This window comes from Stegodyphus dumicola, chromosome 6 (assembly GCF_044657685.1).
Source record: "Stegodyphus dumicola isolate Sdum_Otavi_A_Nest chromosome 6, ASM4465768v1".
Classification (NCBI taxonomy): domain Eukaryota; kingdom Metazoa; phylum Arthropoda; class Arachnida; order Araneae; family Eresidae; genus Stegodyphus; species Stegodyphus dumicola.
The window spans coordinates 208,513,763-208,528,581 of record NC_140773.1 but is presented as its reverse complement, the minus strand read 5'-3'; the positions used below and the strand labels follow the sequence as shown (position 1 = coordinate 208,528,581).

Below are 14,819 nucleotides of genomic sequence, written 5' to 3'. Positions count from 1 at the left end.
TAAAAATATCTTCTTTTTAATTTTTTATGATAAGAGTTTTCTCATGTAATTGTCTCAGAATGTGCATCAATCTTCTCTATAAATTTAATTTCACACTTTTTCGTCGTTTTTTTTTTTTTTTTTTTCAAAATATTTCTGGCTGTTTGCTGTTACAAAATTGGTAGGGGTAATTTTCCTTCAGGACATAAGACATTGCAAGTTGAAGGATGCAACTTGGAAAATTTAGAAGGATTTGAAGGCAAGATTTATTCCACGTTTCCAGAAGATTCTAAAAAATGTGACAAAATGAAAAATGTCTCTACGGTATTATCACGTAATGGATGTATTTTAGAGAAAGTTTGCAATGAATTTCTTACTTTTTGGAGAACATCTGGAAGATCAATGAAAACATAATATTTGAGTGTTTTATTTCTGATACTAGAATCTTTTTCTTAACATGTTTATCTTCCCTTTATTTTATACTTAACTTTTATACTAGAAACAAACATGGAAAATATTAAAAATGCTTCTAATCGTATCACATGGACAGGTATTATAGACTGGAATTTTTTGATTAATTAAGAAATTGAAAACTGGCAATTTAAAAGATTCAACTAATATATCTTAATGCATCATACACAGGTCTCACGTTAGGCATTTTCCCACCTGGTGCAATCACATGGAATATTAAACTTATGTCTGTAGATTCTAAATTTTGCTGACTAGTGCCTTTCTAAATTCTGCTTCCAGTGCCTGCTCTAAATTTTAAGTTTTGCCATTTCAGGATTTTGTTGCTCGGTGTGTCACTAAATTCTAAAAATTATGTCACACCAGCTCTGCAACTGGCCCTTACCATATATATTTTATATTTCTTTTGATTGTTCATATTACCAAAGAAATAAAATTAGCAGCTTTTTCTATACATTCTTTCTATACATAATTTCTTAGTTTTTTAGAATAACAGAAATCTTTAATTAAATCCAAAAATTCTAAAATGAAAAGGAAGCGAATTGAAGAAAGAAACCGAATACATACAGAAAAAGAAAATTATTCTTTAAATATATATACGGGTATTATTTTGTAAATTACCCAGTTGTTTATAATTTCAGCCTTCACTATAATTTCCCGTTTCTATTTCCTCCTCAGAATGCAAATCACTTAGACAGTTTTTAAACTGAAGGTTTTGGTGTGTAAGACAGAATGTGATTTTAATCTCCGCTTGCTCGCTGCATTAGTTCCTACCAGCTCTGATAATTTGTAACTTTTTGTCTTTGCATTATCGCTGCTGACATTTGAATTTGTTATGACGATAGAGTAACTGAGCCAGCTTAAATTAAAATTAAATTGTATAGCCTTTGACCACTAGTCCACATTTTTTTATTTGACTTTGACTGTTCTTGTTTAATTACATCACCACAAACTGCAATTGATTTAGTTAGCATAAGAACATGCCTTTAAGTTCTTTTTAAATAAAAGAACTTAAAGACATGGTTTATTTAAACCTTTGTCTGACTTTGTAGTTACTTTGAGACATAGCGATAACTTGCTTCATGTTGTCGGGGGTATTTGGACTAAACTCTTACCAGATCAAGTAAACCTTCATAGGTACATTGTAGAGAAGTTGACAAGTTAGGAGATAAAGCACGCAGAAACTAGTGAGATTGAGACAATCCATAATGACTGAGGTTATCTAACTACCTAATTTATTTATTTATAATTAACTGCTTACCCTTAAAAATTATATCTGCATATTAAAGTGAGTTATTGCCTTTCATTAATCCTTAGCGTGGTACAAGATAAAACACAAAAATGTAAAAATTCATGTAAAACTCTTCATATTTAATGAGACCTAAATAATACAAAACAACTTAGTGTCACCTCTGGTGTTTTAGTGGCTTATTGGAACCTTAAAGTACATTAACTGGGTTACAACCCCTGGAACTCTACACGGAGCTACGACACCAACAGACAGAGTCCAACTAACTTTTAAAACTTGCCAACTGGGCTCACATCAGGCCTTTCAGTTTTGTTCTGATCAGCAGGTCTCTCTCTAGGCAAGGAGCAGCGGTGACAACAGTCAGTCTTTTGTTATAAATCATTCTAATTATGATTTTACTTCTTATTTTAACCTATGACGCTTGACATAACATCTACCTACTATTTACTAAACCTATAGATTGAGCAAGTAATGAGACATAGAAAAAAAAAAAAAAAATCAACATTAAACTAACTATTAGTAAAACGTAAATAAAATGTCACTTATCTTCTTTCAAATATGCCGAGCTATCATGAGTGTAAAATATTTAATGCTATTTGATAAATTTCGTAAAGTATAGTTTATCCTCAAACTTATTATGTTAATTAAGTTATGTTTAATAAGAATGCATCCTAATTACTGATCTATTTTATTTTTTGGAGGGTATTACATGAGTGAAATTCAGGCATAGATAATATTTTTAATTGAATTTATTAATTTGTTATTTGCTCATAGGTCCTTAATTTTTTCATTAATGGTCATTAAAAGTCCTTAAAAGTACTTGATTTCCCTGTGCAGAAATGTGTACGAACCCTGTAATTACTTTACTTTGGAGGGAATATATTATTATTATTCACTGCGATTTGATAATTATGGGTTGGGTTATTCAATTATGGCAAAGCTCACGAGGGCTATCTGCTTAAAGGGAGGGATGTCTTCGTGGAGGATTTTCTAAGGGAAACTGGCTCGTATACACGTTACACATGGCGAAAACGCCCATGCAACCAGCCCGTTCACGGGATTCGAACCTCGGACCGAACTACCAGTGTTCAGCGTCTTTACCGCTCGGCCGCTGGTGGGCAAAAATGAGCAAATGCCTTCGCCAGGAATCGAACTAAGGACCTCTGGAATACCGGCCCAGCGTGCAGAACCACTACACCACGAAGGCACAGAAATGAGCAAATGATAATTATGAGCATGCGTTATTTAAGAGAGAATGGCTAAAAGATAACAATTCTAGTTAATTTGTTTTAAAACTCTCTATTCCAAATCCTTTAAAACACCGTAAATTTTACATTCTTATGTGTGTTACTAGGATGTGATTCAAACGCGTTCTGCGTTTAGCTAAATCGAGAAATTTTAAGAATATACACATTCTACTTCAAACTGTGCCAAAATTCAGCAAAAAATTCTTCAGATCGAAACATTTTTTTAAAATTATTAACCTTAAATTAGTACTGCAAAATGTTTGTAAATAACAAATATATCGGATTTTGACATATATATATATTCATGCTTTTTCGAAAACGTTTCTGAAGTATTATTATTATTTACGTGTTCCGCCCTAAAGTACTATACAGAAGGGAGGGATGCCTTCATGGAGAACTTTCTAAGGGAAACTGGTTCGTATTAACACGTTATACATGGGGAAAACAACGAAAACGACCATGCAGCCATTTCGTTTGCGGGATTCGAACCTCGAACCGAACTACCAGTGTGCAGGGACTTGGCCGCTGGTGGACCTCTTTTCTGAAGTATTGTCAGTAACTGATAGAAATCAGAATTTTTTGAGAAAAGTAAGCTTAGCGAAAATTATTCAAGATGCACATGAAATTTACTGAATTAGCAGGAAATTTAAAATTTGCTGTGTAAACAAACAAATTAATTAAGTTGAATATGCTTGGTTACTGGTTGGTTCGTATGCCTGGGTCGTACTATAGCAGCAGATAGTTAAATTTTTGTTCTATATTAATTTCGTCTATCATGGTCGGATTGCAAGAATCCGGTCATGTTCGTTTGTTAAATGTTTTTTATTTTTCTGGAAGAATATTCTTAAATATCTTCATTGCTCTGAGTGAAAATTTTGAATATATTTCATAATAAAATGAAACCATTTAGTTCTATAAAAAGTATAAACAACTGCATGTTTGAAATACACTTGAAAAACTATAACAGTATTTATGGCTTCTTAGTATCCGGATATAACATTCGTATTCAAACTTTTCACTTTACCAATTAAAATTTAAAATGTATTCGAAAGGAATTTACAAATTAAATATTGCTGCGGTGTACCAGCGGCCAAATATTAAGTCGTTGAACAATAGTTAGTTCAACCAACGACCGGTGTGACTATTTTCGTGATTCTGTAGCGGTGATACGAGTTAATTTCTCTTAGAAAGTCATGCTTGAAGGCATCCATCCCCTTAAGCAGATTGTCCTCCCCTTTTATGCTATAATCAAACAAAACAAACCATATATATTTTAGGGAAGAAAATGCTAAAAAGCCAATTTTTGTATTGGCTAAACTACGAAAATAGTTTCCAAATTTTACGAGTAACAATTTAAAACTGGAAAATGTGACAATTATTAAATGCATATAAAAAGTTCTTTGAATAAAATAGGAGTTTCACTAATATTTTTTCTCGGAATCAGATAAAACTCGAAATGTCGAATGCTAGAATGAATAGATTGCTTAATTTAAACCGAATCTTATGAAAGCTTGATTTCTGTATTTCTTTGCTCTTTATGGAGCTTTGTTTGCAGTCCCGGAATTATTGTTCTCAGGGTTTCTGGTAACTCTGCATTTTAAAGAGAGGAAAGGGGTATTAGCAATTATTCTGGATCTGCACCGCCATTGGCATTACAGAGAGGTAAAGGGTATAACATGCAAGGTCATCTTTGTCAAACGAGGCCCACCAGCGGCCGAGCGGTAAAGTCGCTGAACACTGGTAGTTCGGTCCGAGGTTCGAATCCCGCGAACGGGCTGGCTGCATGGGCGTTTTCGTGGTTTTCCCCATGTATACGACTGGAACTGGACTGGACTGGACTGGAACCGTGTATACGAGCCAGTTTCCCTTAGAAAGTTCTCCACGAAGGCATCCCTTCCCTTAGGCAGATAGCCCTCGAGGCTTTGCCATAATTACACACACACACATCTTTGTCAAACGTAACTATATTAACTGAGCTGCCGCCCCGTTCATTGAAGAACACTGCGAAGGCTACCGAGCACTAAAAAAAAAGGGGGGGGGATTTATTTTGCATATGGTCGTAATGCCAACCAAAGAGCACTCTTATTACGCAATAAAAATGTTGTAGGAGGGGCACATTTTGAAACGACGGCTAAACACAGTTAGTTCGGTATGTTAGTTTATTACTTATGAATACATGAGTTATTTGAATATAAATACACGAGAGATATCGCCTAAGAGGTTTGGTTTATTTGATTACGGCAAAGGGCACGAAGGTTATGTCTAAGGAAGGAGGATGTCTTCATCAGAGTACTTTCTAAGGGAAACTGGATGGTATCCAATTTATACACCGAGGAAAACTACGAAAACGCCCATGCAGCCAATCCATCCGATTAACTACATTCTGATTTAACGCCATATGCCAATAAGCCTCTTAATTTCTAAAATCTTTCCTCTCCGATGTTTTATCTATCTCATAAAAATATAAAATACCAAAATAAAATAAAATTTAAAATTAAAAAAAAAAAAAAAATCAAAACTTTTGACGGTACTATTCCGTTTTTGAGGACCGTAAAAAAATTGCAGCGAAAATGTATGCGCAAAAGCGCCAAATCTAGCAAACGCGCCCATTTAACAGCGCGCCAAATCTAGCTTATGCGCTGATTTCAGATTGCGTAAGTTTATATAGTTCTATATTTCTTAAGAAGCCATTGAAATATTAGTTTAGTTTTTAAATCCTTTTTTTGATATCCTATAGATTTAACAATTTCGGAATTGCCCGTGACGAAAAGTCTGCAATAGAATTTAGAGTAAAGTGCAGAATCCCCCACTGCTTGACGCGTTTTTAAGAATTGCACTTACTCGGTATCCATGTACACATCGACCTATTTTCACTTAAAAAAAAATCCCAGAATTGCACAAAAATGGCATTGCGCACACGCTTGACTTTATCCATGTACACATCGACCTATTTTCACTTTAAAAAGTAAAAGAAAATGGACAAAAAACCAATTGTTTCTACCCTTGTAAAAAGCGGCAAACAAATAAGTGGGCGATTTTGCACTTCACCGCGAATTTTTTCATAGAATTAATTCATTATAGTAAATTATGTTTGAACAACCAACGAGATGAAATTATGCTTTAGCGATAACTCGGTAGCGAAATAGCGATGCAGGCATCCATTCAATTATGTTTAGCAATCTTTATATATATCTTTATATATTATAAAAATGATCTGAAATAGTTATTTACTCTTATGCTTCCATTCAGTCATGTTTAGCCTTTTTTATATAAATTATAATAATAAAAATGTATTATATGAAATTAACATTTCATCTAAATTAAAACATCAATCTTTAAATAGTTTACTACTGTACTTCTTTTCTTGCGTTAGGGTTGCCGCAATTGTTTTTGGCAGCACTGGCATCAACAATAGTTTGGCGATTTTTTACGGCCCTCAAAACCGAATAGTACCCTTTTGACTTAAGGATTTTTTTCCTATACCTAAACTCTCTCGAGCTAATGTGGTGGTTCTCTCTAGCTTGCATCAAACTAACTATTTATGTAATTTTCTTACTTCTGCTCACTACGTAGATATTTTTATGATGTGGAGGTTTAGAACCATGGGCACTCCGAAATACTTAATCATTGGCATTGACCAGTCCATTCGCCGGGATTCGAACCTGATACGAAATACCAATGTTCAGCGACTTTACCGCTCGGCCGCTAGTGGGCTCTGCCTAAAAGAAAGAAGGCCTTCGTAAGCGAGATTGGTATTAAGTTACAGATGAGGAATATCACTAAAACGCCCATGCAGCCGGCTTATTTGCTAGGATTTGAGCCCGCACTGATCTACGAGGTTTAGTGGTTTTATACCCTGTTCGCTGGTAGTCTAGAGGTAGTTCAACCTGGATTCGAATCCCTTCGAAAGAATTGACTGTATGGGTATTTTTGCGCTTTATTCATATATAACTGAAATACGAATCGGTTTCTGCTAGATAACCTTGCATGAAGTCCAATCCCTCCCCTTGTATGGAGATAGCCCTCGCTTGCTTTGCCGTAATCTGTTAAAAAATAAACATATGTTCAAAAAAAAAAAAAGTATACTGCAACTGTCTATATTTTGGTGTTGAGATGGCTGTGGGAAAAAAAAAGCGGGAGTTAAAACAGTTTAATAAAGTTTAAAATTATAAAGATAACAGTTTAAAAAAGTTTAAAAAGATAAAATGCGTTTCCAGACACGCTTTTGCCTATTTTTAATTTATTTGTAACAACAATATGAGCAGACAGTTTATATTAAAATACTAGTATACAGATATTACCCAGAAAATTATTGCTGGTATTAGCCATATAATAATACACACATACATAAACACACACATAATAAGGAAATAAAAAAGGAAAGAGAAAAAGAAAAACTTGAGTTTGTGTTTTTTGTTTACTTTTCTATGACATTAAAATATTAAATAGAAAATTTGAGTTGCATCTGTTATTTTTTAATCTAAATAACCGCACTTTTTCGTTTTATCCGAGTTTTCCGAGATGGCATTTTGTCTGTTCTCTTTCCTCTCTCCTTGCATATACTGTAATCTATTTTTCTAAGATATTACAATTTCCTAAATGATTTTGAAGAGTTGCTAAAGACAAGTACCTGCTCCAGTATGATATTGAAAAATATTACTGTTGTAAATTAATGAAAATACATTTGTTTGCACACAATGGAAACTGTATTTCTCCCAAGTCCATAAAATTCTCTTATCGTAGTAATAGCTATGTCCCATTCTTTTTGCTGCATTTGGGAAGAATAAACATGGTTACATTTTACTGTATGGGTTGAAATACCTCAGCAATCGTGGCAGCTTTTTCTTTCATGGTCCCTAGTTGGCAAGAAGCCGCTCACCGCGTACACGCAGTTTATTTATAAATGTACCTTCCCAATGTCAGTTTTTTCTTTACAAGATCACGAGCTTACGACGTGTTGCTGCATCTATTTTTCTTCGTTTCCCTTTCCTGGCAAAAAAAAACATATCCGCTGATTCTAAAATCTTAAAAGCTCCGTGGAAGACGATTGATTGACCAGTGCTCGTCGATGAGACATGTCTATGGAAATGATGTCTCTTCCATCTCCCGAGAATCAAGGCAAGTAGAATAACTGTTTTAGTAATTTTTTCTTTTAATGGGAAGGAGCTTTGTGCTGAACTCGGAGGATAACATGGTAGTCTTTGTTTTACTAAGACGTCATTCTGGTTGGTGATGAAACATATCAGCAGCTAATGAGTGTTATGATGTGAATATGTCAAAAATATGCGAGATGTTAAGTCTAAAAGTGGATATCTCTAATGTAGTGGTAACTAGAATAATGCTTATACTACTCTTTTATGTAATTAATTTTCAAGCTTTTCCAAATAACAATTTTAAAATTTGGATGGTAGAAAATTAATAAACTTTAATTAACAATAAACCTGTAAATATGTAAACATTATTTAATTGAGTAACTATGTAAATGCAAGTATTTTTTGTGCTTAAACCCTTCGTATCTGTTACTAAATTGCTGCCCTCTGGTCAAGAAATCTTTACATTTACTAGTACATAGCCTCTAAAAGAATATTTGAAAAAAAAAACATAATAGTTAAAATTTTTAATTTGCCAATTTAAAATGAACACTAAAGCACTTTACAGGTTTTTACTAAGTTTTTGAAAAATCTGTCATTGGGAAAAGTATTTAAGCTGCCAATATGATATGCTTGGTGTTGAAAAATAACATTGAAAAATTTATTATTACATATTTTATTCTTTTTCCTTTATTATAAAAAGGAGAGAATAATGAACAAATGTGATAAATTTCTATATTTATGTCGATAATAGAACAAATAAATAAATAAAAAATTTTTAAAAATTTTAATAAAATTCAGAAACTGGATATATAGTACATTTATTCCTAATTTCTTTTCATTTGATAAACTGATACCCATTTGGTTCAACTGGCAGTACAATAATTAGCTCTTGAACTGCACATTTGACGGTACTATCTGCCAGTACTGCTTGATACACGCTTTTAGATTTCACGTTAGAAAAATGACCATTTATTCCCCTCAATATTTCGAGTATGAAGCAAAGATTATTCCAAACAGCGAGCAAACTACTGGTAGACATGGCGGCCTCCGTGGTTACGCTATCGTCTGATGGTACAATATTTTATAGCTAAAGAAAGGATTAAGGATTTTTTTCAATTATGTCAAAGCATTAGAGAACTATCTACTTAAGTCACTTATCATATTAGCTGACAAGTTAAATTAAGATAATGAAACAAACTGGTTATTATTACAAAGAACGCAAATACCTAATTAATTCACTAATCTAATTTACACAGAAGTAATAAATCAAAAAAGAATATATTAAAAACTGTTTCACGTTCTCCCTACTCTTTTTCTTATTTTCTTTTTGTTTATAAATTATATGCTGACATTCTGATAAGATGGCCATTGCTTGATTCCAGACTATTTTTGGTTTCCGTGAAAGGGACCGCTTTACAGAACATTATGTCATCAATATTATGATTGATTGCTGGTTTGTATTTGTGAATTTTTTTATTGGTAAATGTGTGCACTTATAATAATGTTTGAGTATCCTCCGTGAATGAGACACTTCTCTTTGATCATAATATCCAAAACTTACCTAATTTGGAAGCTACTACATTTGCAGCGGAATAATTTTGAGGAATTTTAGTGTATGGGCATTTAGTCATCCGGAATTTAACTTATAGCTTCCTTTAATAATAACCGAAAGACATTTTGAGATGTTATTTATCTTGTCACTTATATAAACTATGTATAATTTTCATTTATATTCCTATTATAACAGCGCAATATTCACCAGAGTGACATATACAAAAATATTTATTTCTTAATTTCAATTTTAATGAAGAATTATTAACGTTAATATCATTAATATATAACTAAGATATCTTTCGAATATCGTGTATTGTGCACTTAAGCTATACTTTCTTTCTGTTTTTACACGATCATCTGCTCAAATTATGGAACCTAATAGAAAAGATAAAATTATATTGCAGATATTGATTTCTACCAAATCATTTTAGTTTTGTAAAGTATAAGGAAAACGAATTCGTTATAGGGAAAATGTTTCATGGTTCTAGCTATCAGAAAAATTCATAAAATTTCCCTTTATACCTGTTTGCGAGAAGAAAAATGCCATGGTTTTAGTCCCATGTTATGGTATTAGGTTTTTGAAACACGTCAAGAGGAGCCTCGGTCCATCAGCAGCCGAGATGTAGAATCGTTTAACACTGGTAGTTCCTACCTGGGTTCGATTCCAGACGAACGGGCTGGTTAAATGGGCGTTTTCATGTTTTCCCCATTTGTATGGTCTATTTTCTGAGCCAGTTTCTGTTAGAAAGTCCTTCAGAAGATAGCCCTAATTTGCCGATTTCGTATTTCGCCATGATTTCTTTTATATATATACATAGGGAGAGAAGCAATGATAGGATGTGTTTAAGATTTGAAGAACAAGAAAATAGGTCATATAAAAAGGAAAACTTTGTTGAAAGCTGGAAAGGAACTAAATCATCTTCACCACCGCAAAATATTTTAAATTACTAATTGAATGTTACTTAGAAGAGTATAACAGTTGTTTGTTTGTATAAACAAATTGTATAAAAATAAAAATTTTAGAAATGTTCTTAAATTTGTCTAAAGCAGCGAAATGAGCATGCAGAAAAAGTGATCCATTAAAAAACGGTTATATATATTACACAATTTGGATGGTAAACTGGACGGGTGTACTCCAACTGCGCTAATGAAAATCCCCTGGAGTCGAGCTATAGTCCAACTGCGCCAATCAAAATTTCTTCCACCCTGCTGCCTACAGGGTTACAATTTAATTTTTCGAAGCCAATTGTAGCCAAGAGGAAAATAAAAATAAATAAATAGAATTACATATCACAAAAACAAGTAAAAAATATGGGTGTACTCCAACTGCGCGGATGAAAATCCCCCTCTTGTCCTGAGATAGTCCAACTGCGCCGATTAAAATTTCTTTCCCCCGTTGGCCACAGGGTTACAATTTTATTTTTCGAAGCCAACTGTAGCCAAAAGGAAAATAAAAATAAAGAAATATATTTTTTATAAATGAATAGTGGATTAGTTCCCAATTTAGAGAAACTAAGCTTCGGCAACAACAAAGATAATGCCTTCTTTTATTATTATTGTGAAATTAGTCATGCTTAATCCTTTCTGGAATTTATTCCAGGAAATAAGTGTTTAAGATTTCTAGAGTAAATTTCTTAGGGGTTGAAATTTAAAAAATACAGCAGAAATGAGAAGAGAATTTAGATCTCTTTCATATCATAAGTTTATTAAGCATTATATACCCTACACTCCTTGAAACTGAAATACGGACAGAAAAATATTTTTTGAAAAGAACTATGTAGTAATGCATAAATGAAAGAAATTAAATAAAAACTATCCAAGAAAATATATAATAATTATTACATCAAACACTCTCTTGACCGCAAGTGATAGAATTTTGTTTTCTCGTTTATCTTTCAGCAAAGCTTATACAATTAAATAATCACTTTCATTCGCGTAAAATTATAAACAAATGTAAATTATTATAGAAAACGCATAAAGTTAAACACTACAGTGTGAAAGGAAAATTCTGGAATAAAAATGTTAAGAAAATTAGATGAGAAATAATCCATAATTTATTGATATCCATATAAACTCTATGCTTTTGGAAAAAGTTACACATAATTTGCACTGAGGTATCAATCACCGAAACCGAGTTAATTTCTTTCCTTATTTTTTCTTATCAGAGGGATTTGTAAAAAGACACGCTAAGGTGAAAAATTTTGCAATATTTTTAAAGAATAAATTTTAAAAGTATTTTTACTTCATGAACTGAAATTTTTACTATACATTTTTACACAGTAAATAAGTACAAAAAAAGAAAGAGTTAGGGGATCACTGGGACTAGAAACTCGGGTCGAACTACCAATGTTTAGTGACTTTTCCGCTTGATCATAAGACCTTTTGAAATTAGGCTGAACAGTATATTAAAGAAAATAGAAGATACAGCACACGTAAGAACAAAAGTGGGCTGAATTAGAGATTTACATGTTTAATGAATAAGTTAAACTTACCTGTATGCCATTATGAAATATTAGGAAGTAGCATAAAAGCATGAGTGAAGAAGGCAATGGCAACTAAAACATTCTAATCTAAATGTATAACATTATCAGCATCTGCTATTAATTTCAAAACTGCTGAAAAAATTATAAATGAATTATATTATAAATCGTATGAACTCGCTGCATTATAAATTACAACAGTTAGAAATATTATTAGCGTGATTTAGCGACCATCTTTCTTAACAAATAATTTCAAGTAACTAATTTTACAAATAAGTCAGCCTGAAACTAGGTTAGAAAATAAGCTATATGCTGAAGATTAAGCTATATGCTGAAGATTAAGCTTTGTCAAGGTGTTAGAAACATCTTCTGTTAACTAGAGTTATGAAGCAAGAATTTGTAAAAATTATCATTTAAATATAAATTGGCATAAATACAATGCAAATTATATAAATTTTACATACATGAAAACTTGAGTACAGTGCAACAATATGTGAAAAAGGAATGGATTAAAAGGGAGACTGAAAATCCCAGGATATGAATATGAGGGAGTTTGAATTTTTTTTTTTTTTTTTTTTTTTTTTGGTTAATTATAAAAATTCTGATGACGCTCATAATTATCAATTTATTCATTAAATGTGTGTTAGAAATTAAATGTATGCCAAAGTACATCAGGTGGAAAACAGAATAAATATTTTCTAGTATTAGAATATGGAATTTGTTAAAAGTTCGTTTCTAGTATTAAATATAATAAAGTTCGTTTCTAGTATTAAAATATGGAATTCGTAACAAAGTTAAATAACCTTAAAATAACTAGATGCTTAATACAGGTGAAGCTTAATACGGGAATATATTGCAATAATATTAGTGTGAATTTAGAACGACTTAAGAAGTCCAATTTTTAGATTTAATTAAGATAATTTTTATAATTAAATTAGAACTGTTTACCTAAAATGGTAAATTTAAAAGTTAAAACCATTCTGCTGTCTAAGAAGATTTGTTAATATTTATCTAAACAAGAAACTTATTTAAGGTGAGCTACAAATCCGATATTTGATACGTTGATTATGTATCAGTTTTGTGTATGTCATTAATCTATCAATTTTACTATTCAAAACTGATATATATATATATATATATATCAGCGACTAAAATATACAATTTGGAAAGTTTTTAATTCTTACAGAGAATAAAATACATCTGGCTCATCATTCCTTTAAGCATCATAAAACTTTAAAATGAGTGTAAAAGAAATTTATTTTTTAGCACACGGCAGACTAAATTAATATTTGTTTTACATGCACAGTTTTTACAATATTGATAAACGAAACTAAAGGCTTGCAGTCTCAATAGAATGTCCCATTAATGGCGATAAACGACTTCTAGTAGCACCCAATCTTTTTGGAAAGAAATGGGGGACAGGAAACGTCGCGCAGTTCGTGGATTAAAAAAGAGGGGGACGGGGATTTTCGATCAAATTTGGCGAAGTTCGTACCCTACCAAAAATATCTAACAAGCAGGCTAATTACTTGAATAACAGTAATAAATGTGAGCTAACAAAGAAAATAAAAGGTATTGGTAAACATACATATTAGCATAACAAACATCTTTCATTTATTATAATAATATCATAAATTAAATAATTATAAAGCATACAAATTATATTTCTAATAAATTACATCATTAATAGTCAAGATGTCTGAACTAGACTGGAAAATTTAATAGAGTGCAAAAAATTATTCCATATTAAAGTGTGTTAAAGTGTGCTAGAAATATTTTTCGTTAATTAAAGCAATCATGTAAATGTTTGCAGAAATTAATAGTTAAATTAAAAAAAAAGCTTAGTATGAAATCTATTATAACAACGTTACTATGCGTTTGGATCACTGACGTATAAATTGTAAATAACTTTAAATTATTATGCTAAGAAGTTTTTCTAAAATTTATCTAGAAGAAAAGAATTAGATAAGAATTAGATGCAAATTAACATAATCAATCAGGCTTCTCAATAAATAAAAGCTTATTTTTTTAATCAAAAACTAAAACTTAGGATGCAAAAGTTTGTGTAATAATATACTTGGAAATATCTGAACATATAATTAGTTAGAAACATACAATTAAATTAATAACAAGCTAATTGACAGTAACATTAAGCTTAATTTCATTTAATCTAAAACAAGCAATTGATCAGGAGCTCCGCATAACTGAAGTTTTAATGCTATTTTACGTAGATTTGCGTATAAAATAAAAGTTGCACTTGTGAAACAAGTGAATAATGTACTGATAGTCAACAGGAATTAAAATACAGTGGTTAAAAATATAACTACTTGTCAGAAGGTATGCAAAGTTGCCCTGACTAGAGAAATCGAATGATTATAGAAAACTCAAAGTTAAGCGCTACAGTGTGAAAAGAAAATTCTGGAGTAAACATGTTAAGAAAATTAGATGGAGAAATAATTCTTAATTTATTGATATCCATAGAAACTATGCTTTTGGAAAAATGTTACGTATAATTTACACCGAGGTATCAATCACCGAAACTGAGTTAATTTCTTTCCTTATTTTTTCTTATTAGAGGGATTTGTAAAAAGATATGCTAAGGTAAAGGTGAAAATTTTTGCAATATTTTTAAAGAATAAATTTTAAAAAGTATTTTTACTTCATGAACTGAAATTTTTAAGCTACATTTTTATACAGTAAATAAGTACAAAAAGAGAAGGAGCTGGGGGATCACTGCGACTAGAAACTC

At 31.6% G+C, this 14,819-nt stretch overlaps 1 protein-coding gene across 3 annotated transcripts in view; it reads left to right on the top strand.

Annotated features, from left to right (window-relative positions):
• The window catches only part of LOC118191957 (solute carrier family 35 member G1-like), a 77,945-nt gene that overhangs the window by 15,244 nt on the left and 47,882 nt on the right, over positions 1-14,819 (top strand). Inside the window, exon 1 of one of the 3 annotated variants that reach the window (XM_085819421.1) lies at positions 7,882-8,061. The exons of 1 other annotated variant lie outside the window; for it this stretch is intronic. In XM_085819421.1, coding sequence (XP_085675547.1) covers positions 8,019-8,061 — 43 coding nt within the window. In that variant the 5' untranslated portion in view covers positions 7,882-8,018. Of the gene's footprint in view, positions 1-7,881; positions 8,062-8,250; positions 8,270-14,819 lie in introns of those variants that run through there. One more of the 3 variants, XM_085819424.1, reaches the window with a different exon arrangement.